Raw genomic sequence first — 15,965 nt, forward strand, 5'->3', positions numbered from 1 at the left:
CAGCACCGTGATGGAGAGCACCGACGCCAGCACCGTGATGGAGAGCACCGACGCCAGCACCGTGATGGAGAGCACCGACGCCAGCACCGTGATGGAGAGCACCGACGCCAGCACCGTGATGGAGAGCACCGACGCCAGCACCGAGATGGAGAGCACCGACGCCAGTACCGAGATAGAGAGCACACCTATACCAGTCCTTAAAAGGACCTTTGTGGACCTAGTAGCTAGTGATTTGCAGACTGTCCCTCAGTCCCTACACTGATAAAAGACAGCTGCACAATCGGTCAGCAGTCAGCAGCACAGCAGACAGCAGTGCACCATAATAGGCTTTCTATATCAGAAAGAAAGTATATTATACGTGTACAACCCTATATACTGTACACCTATACCAATCCTTAAAAGGACCTTTGTGGACCTAATAGTAATAGCTAGTGATTAAACTGACTGTCCCTGCTCCACACAGCGTCCTGTCCCTACACTGACAAAAGACAGAATGTAAAATGGCCGCCAGATCAGGTGTATTTATAAGGTAGGGGGAATGTCCAAGTGTCCATGTGCTGAAATGTCTCAATTGGCTGTCCTGTACCCCATGATGGATGTGTCATGGGTCAAAGTTCTTTCACAATGTAAACAAATATGTCTGCCATGAACAGCGCCAAAAGTCCGCTGGTTTGAATCGCGAACGAGCAAAATTCGATGCGAACCGACCGCCGGGCGAACCGCAAGGCCATGTCTACTTGGTAGTAGTGGGTTGGACCCCCTTTATTAGGTCCCCCTTGCTGGTAGCCGGTTGGACCCCCTTTATTAGGTCCTCCTTGCTAGTAGCGGGTTGGACCCCCTTTATTAGGTCCTCATTGCTAGTAGCGGGTTGGACCCCCTTTATTAGGGCCACCTTGCTAGTAGCGGGTTGGACCCCCTTTATTAGGTCCTCCTTGCTAGTAGCGGGTTAGACCCCCTTTATTAGGTCCCCCTTGGTAGTAGCGGGTTGGACCCCCTTTATTAGGTCCCCCTTGGTAGTAGCGGGTTGGACCCCCTTTATTAGGTCCCCCTTGGTAGTAGCGGGTTGGACCCCCTTTATTAGGTCCCCCTTGCTAGTAGCGGGTTGGACCCCCTTTATTAGGTCCTCCTTGCTAGTAGCGGGTTAGACCCCCTTTATTAGGTCCTCCTTGCTAGTAGCGGGTTGGACCCCCTTTTGCCTTCATTCTTGGTGGCATAGATACAAGGAGATTTTCCTCCATAGTGACCTGATAACATCACACAGTTGCTGCAGATTTTTCAGCTGCACATCCATGATGCCAATCTCCCGTTCCACCACATCCCAGAGGTGCTCTATTGGATGAGATGTGGTGAGTGTGGAGGCCATTGGAGGACGGGGACCTCATTGTCCGGTGGTGAGATGATTGGAGCTTTGTGACATGGAGCATTATCCTGCTGGGAGGAGCCATCAGAAGATGGCGACACCCCATCCCCCACACGATTACACCCCCACCACCAGCCTGAACCAGTGATACCCCATCCCCCACACCATTAAACCCCCACCACCAGCCTGAACCAGTGATACCCCATCCCCCACACCATTAAACGCCCACCACCAGCCTGAACCGGTGATACCCCATCCCCCACACCATTACACCCCCACCACCAGCCTGAACCGGTGATATCCCATCCCCCACACCATTACACCCCCACCACCAGCCTGAACCGGTGATACCCCATCTCCCACACCATTACACCTCCACCACCAGCCTGAACCAGTGATACCCCATCCCCCACACCATTACACTCCCCACCACCAGCCTGAACCGGTGATATCCCATCCCCCACACCATTACACCCCCCACCACCAGCCTGAACCCGTGATATCCCATCCCCCACACCATTACACCCCCACCACCAGCCTAAACCGGTGATACCCCATCCCCCACACCATTACACCCCCACCACCAGCCTGAACCGGTGATACCCCATCCCCCACACCATTACACCCCCACCACCAGCCTGAACCGGTAAAACCCCATCTCCCACACCATTACACCTCCACCACCAGCCTGAACCAGTGATACCCCATCCCCCACACCATTACACTCCCCACCACCAGCCTGAACCGGTGATATCCCATCCCCCACACCATTACACCCCCCACCACCAGCCTGAACCCGTGATATCCCATCCCCCACACCATTACACCCCCACCACCAGCCTAAACCGGTGATACCCCATCCCCCACACCATTACACCCCCACCACCAGCCTGAACCGGTGATACCCCATCCCCCACACCATTACACCCCCACCACCAGCCTGAACCAGTGATACCCCATCCCCCACACCATTGCACCCCCACCACCAGCCTGAACCGGTGATATCCCATCCCCCACACCATTACACCCCCCACCACCAGCCTGAACCCGTGATATCCCATCCCCCACACCATTACACCCCCACCACCAGCCTGAACCGGTGATACCCCATCCCCCACACCATTACACCCCCACCACCAGCCTGAACCGGTGATACCCCATCCCCCACACCATTACACCCCCACCACCAGCCTGAACCAGTGATACCCCATCCCCCACACCATTGCACCCCCACCACCAGCCTGAACCGGTGATATCCCATCCCCCACACCATTACACCCCCACCACCAGCCTGAACCCGTGATATCCCATCCCCCACACCATTACACCCCCCACCATCAGCCTGAACCCGTGATATCCCATCCCCCACACCATTACACCCCCCACCACCAGCCTTAACCGGTGATATCCCATCCCCGCACCATTACACCCCCACCACCAGCCTGGACCAGTGATATCCCATCCCCCGCACCATTACACCCCCACCACCAGCCTGAACCGGTGATACCCCATCCCCCACACCATTACACCCCCACCACCAGCCTGAACCAGTGATACCCCATCCCCCACACCATTACAGCCCCCACCATCAGCCTGAACCGGTGATACCCCATCCCCCACACCATTACACCCCCACCACCAGCCTGAACCAGTGATACCCCATCCCCCACACCATTACACCCCCACCCCATCCCCCGCACCATTACAGCCCCACCACCAGCCTGAACCGGAGATACCCCATCCCTTACACCATTACACCCCCACCACCAGCCTAAACCGGTTCAGGAACCGGAACGGATAGTTAAACGAGCCAAAACGTCAGGAAGCCAGAGAACAGCGTAGTAGAACAGCAAGCAGGATCTGGAGCCAGTAGGAACCAGCCAAGCAAAACTTGAACACAGGAACACAGGAGAGCGTCTCTAGAGATGTGACCAAGGGGAAGGCAGAGATCATCGGGGCTGGATGGTTTAAGTAGGCAGGACTGACGAGCAGGATCATCAGCAGATGAGTCACTGTAGAGAGATGAGCGCTGGCAATTAGCCGACAGCTGAGCGGCCCAGCTCAGAGAAGGAAGGGCCCAAACCTGACAATAGAGAGGCCTAAAGCAAAAAAATAAAAAATAAGTGAAGGGCTGGCATGACTAGGCTTGCACGGTAGCAGCAGTTAAAGGGTTAAAACATAATAAGGTCAGCAAGCCTAAAACGCGTAGAGATCGGGATTGGGTGGAAAAAAGTAAGGTGTGGGTGGGGCAACGTACATGGGGAATGGGAACGTGAAGTCCGAAGGGGGCACACGAGGATCGGATCAAGAAGAAGTTCCCCACCCTCCCGTTCTGTTGTTGGAGATCTTAGATCATAGTGGTCTGGCCGGTTGGGGTCCTTGGAGGTATCCAGATTCTCCTGGGCAATATCGGAGTAAGGACCCGTCCTATGGTATGGTGTCCTCCTATGGTTAATCACCGTAAACGGTGGTTTCCTCTGTGGCTGAGGACCCTTAAGTGGTCCAGCAGATAGAATTTTGGCGTTGGTTGGGTAGTGCCTCCAAGGATCGGCAACCTAGGGGGTCACTACTGTTACTGTTCTATATTTCTGTTCCAAGTTGTGTTGGTTCTGGTAAATAAATGGCCGATACGGCCAATTCAACCAATCAGAAATATAACGGGAAAAAACCCAACAAATGGATTTGTATCCGTTCGGAGGAAGGATGAGTTAGTTTGGGCCTTTCGTTAATGTTTTAAGCATCTGAAGTAACATCAAAGACACAACAAATTGATTCGGATCCTTTGATTCTATTGGGATGAGAACAATGCCATACGTGTGAAATGGAAACGTATTACGACAAATACAGGAAGTGAAATAAGATGACTCCTACTTTTTGTGTTTTGGTTGGATGGAGGTGGATCCATCGGAACCTCCGAATCGTAACGTAACAAATGTATACGAAATTTAGTTTTCCTCCTTTTCGTTACTCCAGTCGCTATCGTCCAACCAGCTCTTTTTTTTATTATATGGGTTAGACAAGTAAAGATGACTCCGGCTTCTTCGGGAGTAAAGATGACTCCGGCTTCTTCGGGAGTAAAGATGACTCCGGCTTCTTCGGGAGTAAAGATGACTCCGGCTTCTTCGGGAGTAAAGATGACTCCGGCTTCTTCGGGAGTAAAGATGACTCCGGCTTCTTCGGGAGTAAAGATGACTCCGGCTTCTTCGGGAGTAAAGATGACTCCGGCTTCTTCGGGAGTAAAGATGACTCCGGCTTCTTCGGGAGTAAAGATGACTCCGGCTTCTTCGGGAGTAAAGATGACTCCGGCTTCTTCGGGAGTAAAGATGACTCCGGCTTCTTCGGGAGTAAAGATGACTCAGGCTTCTTCGGGAGTAAAGATGACTCCGGCTTCTTCGGGAGTAAAGATGACTCCGGCTTCTTCGGGAGTAAAGATGACTCAGGCTTCTTCGGGAGTAAAGATGACTCAGGCTTCTTCGGGAGTAAAGATGACTCCGGCTTCTTCGGGAGTAAAGATGACTCCGGCTTCTTCGGGAGTAAAGATGACTCCGGCTTCTTCGGGAGTAAAGATGACTCCGGCTTCTTCGGGAGTAAAGATGACTCCGGCTTCTTCGGGAGTAAAGATGACTCCGGCTTCTTCGGGAGTAAAGATGACTCCGGCTTCTTCGGGAGTAAAGATGACTCCGGCTTCTTCGGGAGTAAAGATGACTCCGGCTTCTTTGGGAGTAAAGATGACTCCGGCTTCTTCAGGCAGAAGATTAAACCTCAACGACATAAGGGATTGTAGAACTTGTGCGGACTTCCAGGCACCCAACGCCTACTGCAGACCGGGAGGCCTGGGCATCTACCCAATTTCCTCTCCCTTCCTGCGTCGGTCCACGTCACATGAGCAGATAACTGGATACCATCGCAAATTACAGGTCACGTGACCTTCTGGTGCCACCTGAAGTGTTCACACGTGGGATGGATACATCTGTTATTTCTCCAAATAAGGAGGGGGGGGGGATGAAAAATTTTCATTATCCAAAATTTGAAATGCTGTGCAGACCTCATTTATCAGATTACAAACCAGATAATCCATTTCTAATACTCATTCAAGGAGGAGCACCCCACGTAGATCACATGACCTCATCAAGGAAGATGGACGAGGATGGGGGTCACATGACTGAGAAGATACTAAACCTCACCCTGGAGATCATCTACCTGCTGACCGGAGAGGTGAGGAGGATTCTGGGAGGTCACATGACATCACTCTGGTCTAGTGTGGTCAGTAGTCCATGTTCTTCTTGTAGATGATGTCAGATGATTGATGTCGGTTTATCTTTCTCCTGATCTGTAGGATTATGTTGTAGTGAAGAAGTCTAGTGGGGAGCCAATCTCAGGAGGATGGAGCAGGACCCAGATCCCCACCATGGTGCCTCCCCCTCCTTCTCCCATTCCTGAGAGGAACAAAGAGCAGAAGATCCTGGAACTGACCACCATGATGGTCCATCTGCTGACAGGAGAGGTGAGGAGGATTCTGGGAATTCTGGGACATTATCCAGTAACAGACAAGGGATGTGTCTGGATGGTGACTGTATCATTGTGTGTGTCAGGTTCCTATAAGGTGTCAGGGTGTCACTGTCTATTTCTCCATGGAGGAGTGGGAGTATTTAGAAGGACACAAGGATCTCTACAAGGACGCCATGATGGAGAATCGGCAGACTTTGAGTTTGGTGAAAACTGAGAAGAAGGAATTTCCCGAGAATGAGAAGATATTGAACCTGACTCTGGAGGTCCTCAGCCTGCTGGCTGGAGAGGTGGGTGCAATGAAGGGGTTGGTATATGACTTTGCTCGTTCTCTCATTACACATAACTCTGCAGTACTGAATCCACCAAGATGAGGTCTCCACCGCCTTCATCTGCAATAAATCCCACCCCACCTCTACTCCCATTACCCCAACCCCCCACCCCCAGCATCCTCCTCCATGACTACTCCGTGTATTATAGAAGTGGGATGTCATCACCGATCTTCTCCTGATGCCGCTGGTCAGTAGTAGACAGATGTCCTTATGGAGCCAGTAATCAATAGCAAGGACAATGCTTCACCGTTTAGAATTTGAATAACTGTCTCAGGCCTGACAACCTAAATTTGCTGTGAATACATTTCTGACGGGTGAGCAGAAGGAACAGCTTTAGAATTTTCGGCTGAAGAATTAGCAGAGGGCCGAGGATGTCCCATATGGACAGCTGTCCTCTGTCCAAGAAAAACATATTTCTCCTTTCTTAGATTGGAGTATTGATGATTCATCTGTAATGAAGTCCAATATATTAGTGACAGGGAGATGGAAGGAATCCCTTCTGATAATACGCATATTGAGCTACATGCGAATATAAAATGGTATGTCCGGGTTGTACTGAGTCACCTAAGGCCCGTGTGGCAGTCATGTGGTGAGTGGACCCATTGTGAGCTGAGGTGGGTCCACTAAGGTACTGATATTGGATCCCCAAACCAGCCATCAGAACCGGCTGGTCCATATAATCTATGGCCACTTCAGAAGAGAGAACTTCTCCTTCCATAAGGTGAGGTGACACCCCCAGACGTGATTGGCCAAGGGCTACTAGTCCTTGGTAAATATCGTAGACCTGACCATAGAGGTGAGGGATGATGGGACTGTAATATTTCTCCTTCTATAACACAGGACTGTGAAGTAGTAATAAAAAGTTCTACTGAACATGACACATCGAGAAGAGATCACCAAATCTCTACAAGAAGGAGGAGAGGCCAGGACCCCATTACCATCCCCCCAACTCCATCCCTCATACCTGAGAGACACAACATGCAGAAGGTTCTAGAAGTCACCAAGAAGATGATGGAGCTGCTGACAGGAGAGGTGAGGAGGATTCTGGGAATTCTGGGACATTATCCAGTAACAGACAAGGGATGTGTCTGGATGGTGACTGTATCATTGTGTGTGTCAGGTTCCTATAAGGTGTCAGGATGTCACTGTCTATTTCTCCATGGAGGAGTGGGAGTATTTAGAAGGACACAAGGATCTCTACAAGGACGTCATGATGGACAATCAGCCGCCCCTCACATCACCGGGTAAGAGGAGACTTTATTGTAAAGGAGAGAGCAGTACGGAGGCTCCACCTAGATCCCCCATCCAACAAATGAGGAGGAGATACTGGACACCATATGAAAGGTCCATCTCCATTCCTCAATATAATGTCATGTTCCCAACAAATGAGGAGGAGATACTGGACACCATATGAAAGGTCCATCTCCATTCCTCAATATAACGTCATGTTCCCAACAAATGAGGAGGAGATACTGGACACCATATGAAAGGTCCATCTCCATTCCTCCAATATAACGTCATGTTCCCAACAAATGAGGAGATACTGGACACCATATGAAAGGTCCATCTCCATTCCTCAATATAACGTCATGTTCCCAACAAATGAGGAGGAGATACTGGACACCATATGAAAGGTCCATCTCCATTCCTCAATATAACGTCATGTTCCCTACAAATGAGGAGGAGATACTGGACACCATATGAAATGTCCATCTCCATTCCCCAATATAACGTCATGTTCCCAACAAATGAGGAGGAGATACTGGACACCATATGAAAGGTCCATCTCCATTCCTCAATATAACGTCATGTTCCCAACAAATGAGGGGGAGATACTGGACATCATATGAAAGGTCCATCTCCATTCCTCCAATATAACGTCATGTTCCCAACAAATGAGGAGGAGATACTGGACACCATATGGAAGGTCCATCTCCATTCCTCCAATATAACGTCATGTTCCCTACAAATGAGGAGGAGATACTGGACACCATATGAAAGGTCCATCTCCATTCCTCAATATAACGTCATGTTCCCAACAAATGAGGAGGAGATACTGGACACCATATGAAAGGTCCATCTCCATTCCTCAATATAACGTCATGTTCCCAACAAATGAGGAGGAGATACTGGACACCATATGAAAGGTCCATCTCCATTCCTCAATATAACGTCATGTTCCCAACAAATGAGGGGGAGATACTGGACATCATATGAAAGGTCCATCTCCATTCCTCCAATATAACGTCATGTTCCCAACAAATGAGGAGGAGATACTGGACACCATATGAAAGGTCTATCTCCATTCCTCAATATAATGTCATGTTCCCAACAAATGAGGAGGAGATACTGGACACCATATGAAAGGTCCATCTCCATTCCTCCAATATAACGTCATGTTCCCAACAAATGAGGAGGAGATACTGGACACCATATGAAAGGTCCATCTCCATTCCTCAATATAACGTCATGTTCCCAACAAATGAGGAGGAGATACTGGACACCATATGAAAGGTCCATCTCATTTCCTCAATATAACGTCATGTTCCCAACAAATGAGGAGGAGATACTGGACACCATATGAAAGGTCCATCTCCATTCCTCAATATAACGTCATGTTCCCAACAAATGAGGAGGAGATACTGGACACCATATGAAAGGTCCATCTCCAGTCCTCAATATAACGTCATGTTCCCAACAAATGAGGAGGAGATACTGGACACCATATGAAAGGTCTATCTCCATTCCTCAATATAATGTCATGTTCCCAACAAATGAGGAGGAGATACTGGACACCATATGAAAGGTTCATCTCCATTCCTCAATATAACGTCATGTTCCCAACAAATGAGGAGGAGATACTGGACACCATATGAAAGGTCCATCTCCATTCCTCAATATAACGTCATGTTCCCAACAAATGAGGAGGAGATACTGGACACCATATGAAAGGTCCATCTCCATTCCTCCAATATAACGTCATGTTCCCAACAAATGAGGAGGAGATACTGGACACCATATGAAAGGTCCATCTCCATTCCTCCAATATAACGTCATGTTCCCAACAAATGAGGAGGAGATACTGGACACCATATGAAAGGTCCATCTCCATTCCTCAATATAACGTCATGTTCCCAACAAATGAGGAGGAGATACTGGACATCATATGAAAGGTCCATCTCCATTCCTCAATATAACGTCATTTTCCCAACAAATGAGGAGGAGATACTGGACACCATATGAAAGGTCCATCTCCATTCCTCCAATATAACGTCATGTTCCCAACAAATGAGGAGGAGATACTGGACACCATATGAAAGGTCCATCTCCATTCCTCAATATAACGTCATGTTCCCAACAAATGAGGAGGAGATACTGGACACCATATGAAAGGTCCATCTCCATTCCTCCAATATAACGTCATGTTCCCAACAAATGAGGAGGAGATACTGGACACCATATGAAAGGTCCATCTCCATTCCTCCAATATAACGTCATGTTCCCAACAAATGAGGAGGAGATACTGGACACCATATGAAAGGTCCATCTCCATTCCTCAATATAACGTCATGTTCCCAACAAATGAGGAGGAGATACTGGACATCATATGAAAGGTCCATCTCCATTCCTCAATATAACGTCATGTTCCCAACAAATGAGGAGGAGATACTGGACACCATATGAAAGGTCCATCTCCATTCCTCCAATATAACGTCATGTTCCCAACAAATGAGGAGGAGATACTGGACACCATATGAAAGGTCCATCTCCATTCCTCAATATAACGTCATGTTCCCAACAAATGAGGAGGAGATACTGGACACCATATGAGAGGTCCATCTCCATTCCTCAATATAAGGTCATGTTCCCAACAAATGAGGAGGAGATACTGGACACCATATGAAAGGTCCATCTCCATTCCTCAATATAACGTCATGTTCCCAACAAATGAGGAGGAGATACTGGACACCATATGGAAGGTCCATCTTCATTCCTCCAATATAACGTCATGTTCCCAACAAATGAGGAGGAGATACTGGACACCATATGAAAGGTCCATCTCCATTCCTCAATATAACGTCATGTTCCCAACAAATGAGGAGGAGATACTGGACACCATATGAAAGGTCCATCTCCATTCCTCAATATAACGTCATGTTCCCTACAAATGAGGAGGAGATACTGGACACCATATGAAAGGTCCATCTCCATTCCTCAATATAACGTCATGTTCCCAACAAATGAGGAGGAGATACTGGACACCATATGAAAGGTCCATCTCCATTCCTCAATATAACGTCATGTTCCCAACAAATGAGGAGGAGATACTGGACACCATATGAAAGGTCCATCTCCATTCCTCAATATAACATCATGTTCCCAACAAATGAGGAGGAGATACTGGACACCATATGAAAGGTCCATCTCCATTCCTCAATATAACGTCATGTTCCCAACAAATGAGGAGGAGATACTGGACACCATATGAAAGGTCCATCTCCATTCCTCCAATATAACGTCATGTTCCCAACAAATGAGGAGGAGATACTGGACACCATATGGAAGGTCCATCTTCATTCCTCCAATATAACGTCATGTTCCCAACAAATGAGGAGGAGATACTGGACTCCATATGAAAGGTCCATCTCCATTCCTCCAATATAACGTCATGTTCCCTACAAATGAGGAGGAGATACTGGACACCATATGAAAGGTCCATCTCCATTCCTCAATATAACGTCATGTTCCCAACAAATGAGGAGGAGATACTGGACATCATATGAAAGGTCCATCTCCATTCCTCAATATAACGTCATGTTCCCAACAAATGAGGAGGAGATACTGGACACCATATGAAAGGTCCATCTCCATTCCTCAATATAACGTCATGTTCCCAACAAATGAGGAGGAGATACTGGACACCATATGAAAGGTCCATCTCCATTCCTCAATATAACGTCATGTTCCCAACAAATGAGGAGGAGATACTGGACACCATATGAAAGGTCCATCTCCATCCCTCAATATAATGTCATGTTCCCAACAAATGAGGAGGAGATACTGGACATCATATGAAAGATCCATCTCCATTCCTCAATATAACGTCATGTTCCCAACAAATGAGGAGGAGATACTGGACACCATATGGAAGGTCCATCTTCATTCCTCCAATATAACGTCATGTTCCCAACAAATGAGGAGGAGATACTGGACACCATATGAAAGGTCCATCTCCATTCCTCAATATAACGTCATGTTCCCAACAAATGAGGAGGAGATACTGGACACCATATGAAAGGTCCATCTCCATTCCTCAATATAACGTCATGTTCCCTACAAATGAGGAGGAGATACTGGACATCATATGAAAGATCCATCTCCATTCCTCAATATAACGTCATGTTCCCAACAAATGAGGAGGAGATACTGGACACCATATGGAAGGTCCATCTTCATTCCTCCAATATAACGTCATGTTCCCAACAAATGAGGAGGAGATACTGGACACCATATGAAAGGTCCATCTCCATTCCTCAATATAACGTCATGTTCCCAACAAATGAGGAGGAGATACTGGACACCATATGAAAGGTCCATCTCCATTCCTCCAATATAACGTCATGTTCCCAACAAATGAGGAGGAGATACTGGACACCATATGAAAGGTCCTCCTCCATTCCTCAATATAACGTCATGTTCCCAACAAATGAGGAGGAGATACTGGACACCATATGAAAGGTCCATCTCCATTCCTCAATATAACGTCATGTTCCCAACAAATGAGGAGGAGATACTGGACACCATATGAAAGGTCCATCTCCATTCCTCCAATATAACGTCATGTTCCCAACAAATGAGGAGGAGATACTGGACACCATATGAAAGGTCCATCTCCATTCCTCCAATATAACGTCATGTTCCCAACAAATGAGGAGGAGATACTGGACACCATATGAAAGGTCCATCTCCATTCCTCAATATAACGTCATGTTCCCAACAAATGAGGAGGAGATACTGGACATCATATGAAAGGTCCATCTCCATTCCTCAATATAACGTCATGTTCCCAACAAATGAGGAGGAGATACTGGACACCATATGAAAGGTCCATCTCCATTCCTCCAATATAACGTCATGTTCCCAACAAATGAGGAGGAGATACTGGACACCATATGAAAGGTCCATCTCCATTCCTCAATATAACGTCATGTTCCCAACAAATGAGGAGGAGATACTGGACACCATATGAAAGGTCCATCTCCATTCCTCCAATATAACGTCATGTTCCCAACAAATGAGGAGGAGATACTGGACACCATATGAAAGGTCCATCTCCATTCCTCCAATATAACGTCATGTTCCCAACAAATGAGGAGGAGATACTGGACACCATATGAAAGGTCCATCTCCATTCCTCAATATAACGTCATGTTCCCAACAAATGAGGAGGAGATACTGGACATCATATGAAAGGTCCATCTCCATTCCTCAATATAACGTCATGTTCCCAACAAATGAGGAGGAGATACTGGACACCATATGAAAGGTCCATCTCCATTCCTCCAATATAACGTCATGTTCCCAACAAATGAGGAGGAGATACTGGACACCATATGAAAGGTCCATCTCCATTCCTCAATATAACGTCATGTTCCCAACAAATGAGGAGGAGATACTGGACACCATATGAGAGGTCCATCTCCATTCCTCAATATAAGGTCATGTTCCCAACAAATGAGGAGGAGATACTGGACACCATATGAAAGGTCCATCTCCATTCCTCAATATAACGTCATGTTCCCAACAAATGAGGAGGAGATACTGGACACCATATGAGAGGTCCATCTCCATTCCTCAATATAACGTCATGTTCCCAACAAATGAGGAGGAGATACTGGACACCATATGGAAGGTCCATCTTCATTCCTCCAATATAACGTCATGTTCCCAACAAATGAGGAGGAGATACTGGACACCATATGAAAGGTCCATCTCCATTCCTCAATATAACGTCATGTTACCAACAAATGAGGAGGAGATACTGGACACCATATGAAAGGTCCATCTCCATTCCTCCAATATAACGTCATGTTCCCAACAAATGAGGAGGAGATACTGGACACCATATGAAAGGTCCATCTCCATTCCTCAATATAACGTCATGTTCCCAACAAATGAGGAGGAGATACTGGACACCATATGAAAGGTCCATCTCCATTCCTCAATATAACGTCATGTTCCCTACAAATGAGGAGGAGATACTGGACACCATATGAAAGGTCCATCTCCATTCCTCAATATAACGTCATGTTCCCAACAAATGAGGAGGAGATACTGGACACCATATGAAAGGTCCATCTCCATTCCTCAATATAACGTCATGTTCCCAACAAATGAGGAGGAGATACTGGACACCATATGAAAGGTCCATCTCCATTCCTCAATATAACATCATGTTCCCAACAAATGAGGAGGAGATACTGGACACCATATGAAAGGTCCATCTCCATTCCTCAATATAACGTCATGTTCCCAACAAATGAGGAGGAGATACTGGACACCATATGAAAGGTCCATCTCCATTCCTCAATATAACGTCATGTTCCCTACAAATGAGGAGGAGATACTGGACACCATATGAAAGGTCCATCTCCATTCCTCAATATAACGTCATGTTCCCAACAAATGAGGAGGAGATACTGGACACCATATGAAAGGTCCATCTCCATTCCTCAATATAACGTCATGTTCCCAACAAATGAGGAGGAGATACTGGACACCATATGAAAGGTCCATCTCCATTCCTCAATATAACGTCATGTTCCCAACAAATGAGGAGGAGATACTGTACACCATATGAAAGGTCCATCTCCATTCCTCCAATATAACGTCATGTTCCCAACAAATGAGGAGGAGATACAGGACACCATATGAAAGGTCCATCTCCATTCCTCAATATAACGTCATGTTCCCAACAAATGAGGAGGAGATACTGGACACCATATGAAAGGTCCATCTCCATTCCTCAATATAACGTCATGTTCCCAACAAATGAGGAGGAGATACTGGACACCATATGAAAGGTCCATCTCCATTCCTCCAATATAACGTCATGTTCCCAACAAATGAGGAGGAGATACTGGACATCATATGAAAGGTCCATCTCCATTCCTCAATATAACGTCATGTTCCCAACAAATGAGGAGGAGATACTGGACACCATATGAAAGGTCCATCTCCATTCCTCAATATAACGTCATGTTCCCAACAAATGAGGAGGAGATACTGGACACCATATGAAAGGTCCATCTCCATTCCTCAATATAACGTCATGTTCCCAACAAATGAGGAGGAGATACTGGACACCATATGAAAGGTTCATCTCCATTCCTCCAATATAACGTCATGTTCCCAACAAATGAGGAGATACTGGACACCATATGAAAGGTCCACCCCCATTCCTCAATATAACGTCATGTTCCCAACAAATGAGGAGGAGATACTGGACATCATATGAAAGGTCCATCTCCATTCCTCAATATAACGTCATGTTCCCTACAAATGAGGAGGAGATACTGGACACCATATGAAAGGTCCACCCCCATTCCTCAATATAACGTCATGTTCCCAACAAATGAGGAGGAGATACTGGACACCATATGAAAGGTCCATCTCCATTCCTCAATATAACGTCATGTTCCCAACAAATGAGGAGGAGATACTGGACACCATATGAAAGGTCCATCTCCATTCCTCAATATAACGTCATGTTCCCAACAAATGAGGAGGAGATACTGTACACCATATGAAAGGTCCATCTCCATTCCTCCAATATAACGTCATGTTCCCAACAAATGAGGAGGAGATACAGGACACCATATGAAAGGTCCATCTCCATTCCTCAATATAACGTCATGTTCCCAACAAATGAGGAGGAGATACTGGACACCATATGAAAGGTCCATCTCCATTCCTCAATATAACGTCATGTTCCCAACAAATGAGGAGGAGATACTGGACACCATATGAAAGGTCCATCTCCATTCCTCCAATATAACGTCATGTTCCCAACAAATGAGGAGGAGATACTGGACATCATATGAAAGGTCCATCTCCATTCCTCAATATAACGTCATGTTCCCAACAAATGAGGAGGAGATACTGGACACCATATGAAAGGTCCATCTCCATTCCTCAATATAACGTCATGTTCCCAACAAATGAGGAGGAGATACTGGACACCATATGAAAGGTCCATCTCCATTCCTCAATATAACGTCATGTTCCCAACAAATGAGGAGGAGATACTGGACACCATATGAAAGGTTCATCTCCATTCCTCCAATATAACGTCATGTTCCCAACAAATGAGGAGATACTGGACACCATATGAAAGGTCCACCCCCATTCCTCAATATAACGTCATGTTCCCAACAAATGAGGAGGAGATACTGGACATCATATGAAAGGTCCATCTCCATTCCTCAATATAACGTCATGTTCCCTACAAATGAGGAGGAGATACTGGACACCATATGAAAGGTCCACCCCCATTCCTCAATATAACGTCATGTTCCCAACAAATGAGGAGGAGATACTGGACATCATATGAAAGGTCCATCTCCATTCCTCCAATATAACGTCATGTTCCCAACAAATGAGGAGGAGATACTGGACACCATATGAAAGGTCCATCTCCATTCCTCAATATAACGTCATGTTCCCTACAAATGAGGAGGAGATACTGGACATCATATGAAAGGTCC

At 46.7% G+C, this 15,965-nt stretch overlaps 1 protein-coding gene across 1 annotated transcript in view; it reads left to right on the forward strand.

The window, feature by feature from the left end:
• The window catches only part of LOC143955424 (uncharacterized), a 65,060-nt gene that overhangs the window by 30,030 nt on the left and 19,065 nt on the right, over positions 1-15,965 (forward strand). Inside the window, exons 10-14 of the mRNA XM_077465473.1 lie at positions 5,457-5,575; positions 5,697-5,864; positions 5,953-6,156; positions 7,039-7,230; positions 7,319-7,442. Of these exons, the coding sequence (XP_077321599.1) occupies positions 5,457-5,575; positions 5,697-5,864; positions 5,953-6,156; positions 7,039-7,230; positions 7,319-7,442 (807 nt within the window). The remainder of the gene's footprint in view (positions 1-5,456; positions 5,576-5,696; positions 5,865-5,952; positions 6,157-7,038; positions 7,231-7,318; positions 7,443-15,965) is intronic.

Source organism: Lithobates pipiens, unplaced genomic scaffold (assembly GCF_037356315.1).
Source record: "Lithobates pipiens isolate NorthernLeopardFrog02 unplaced genomic scaffold, aLitPip1_a1.2 Scaffold_35, whole genome shotgun sequence".
NCBI classification, from domain to species: Eukaryota; Metazoa; Chordata; class Amphibia; order Anura; family Ranidae; genus Lithobates; species Lithobates pipiens.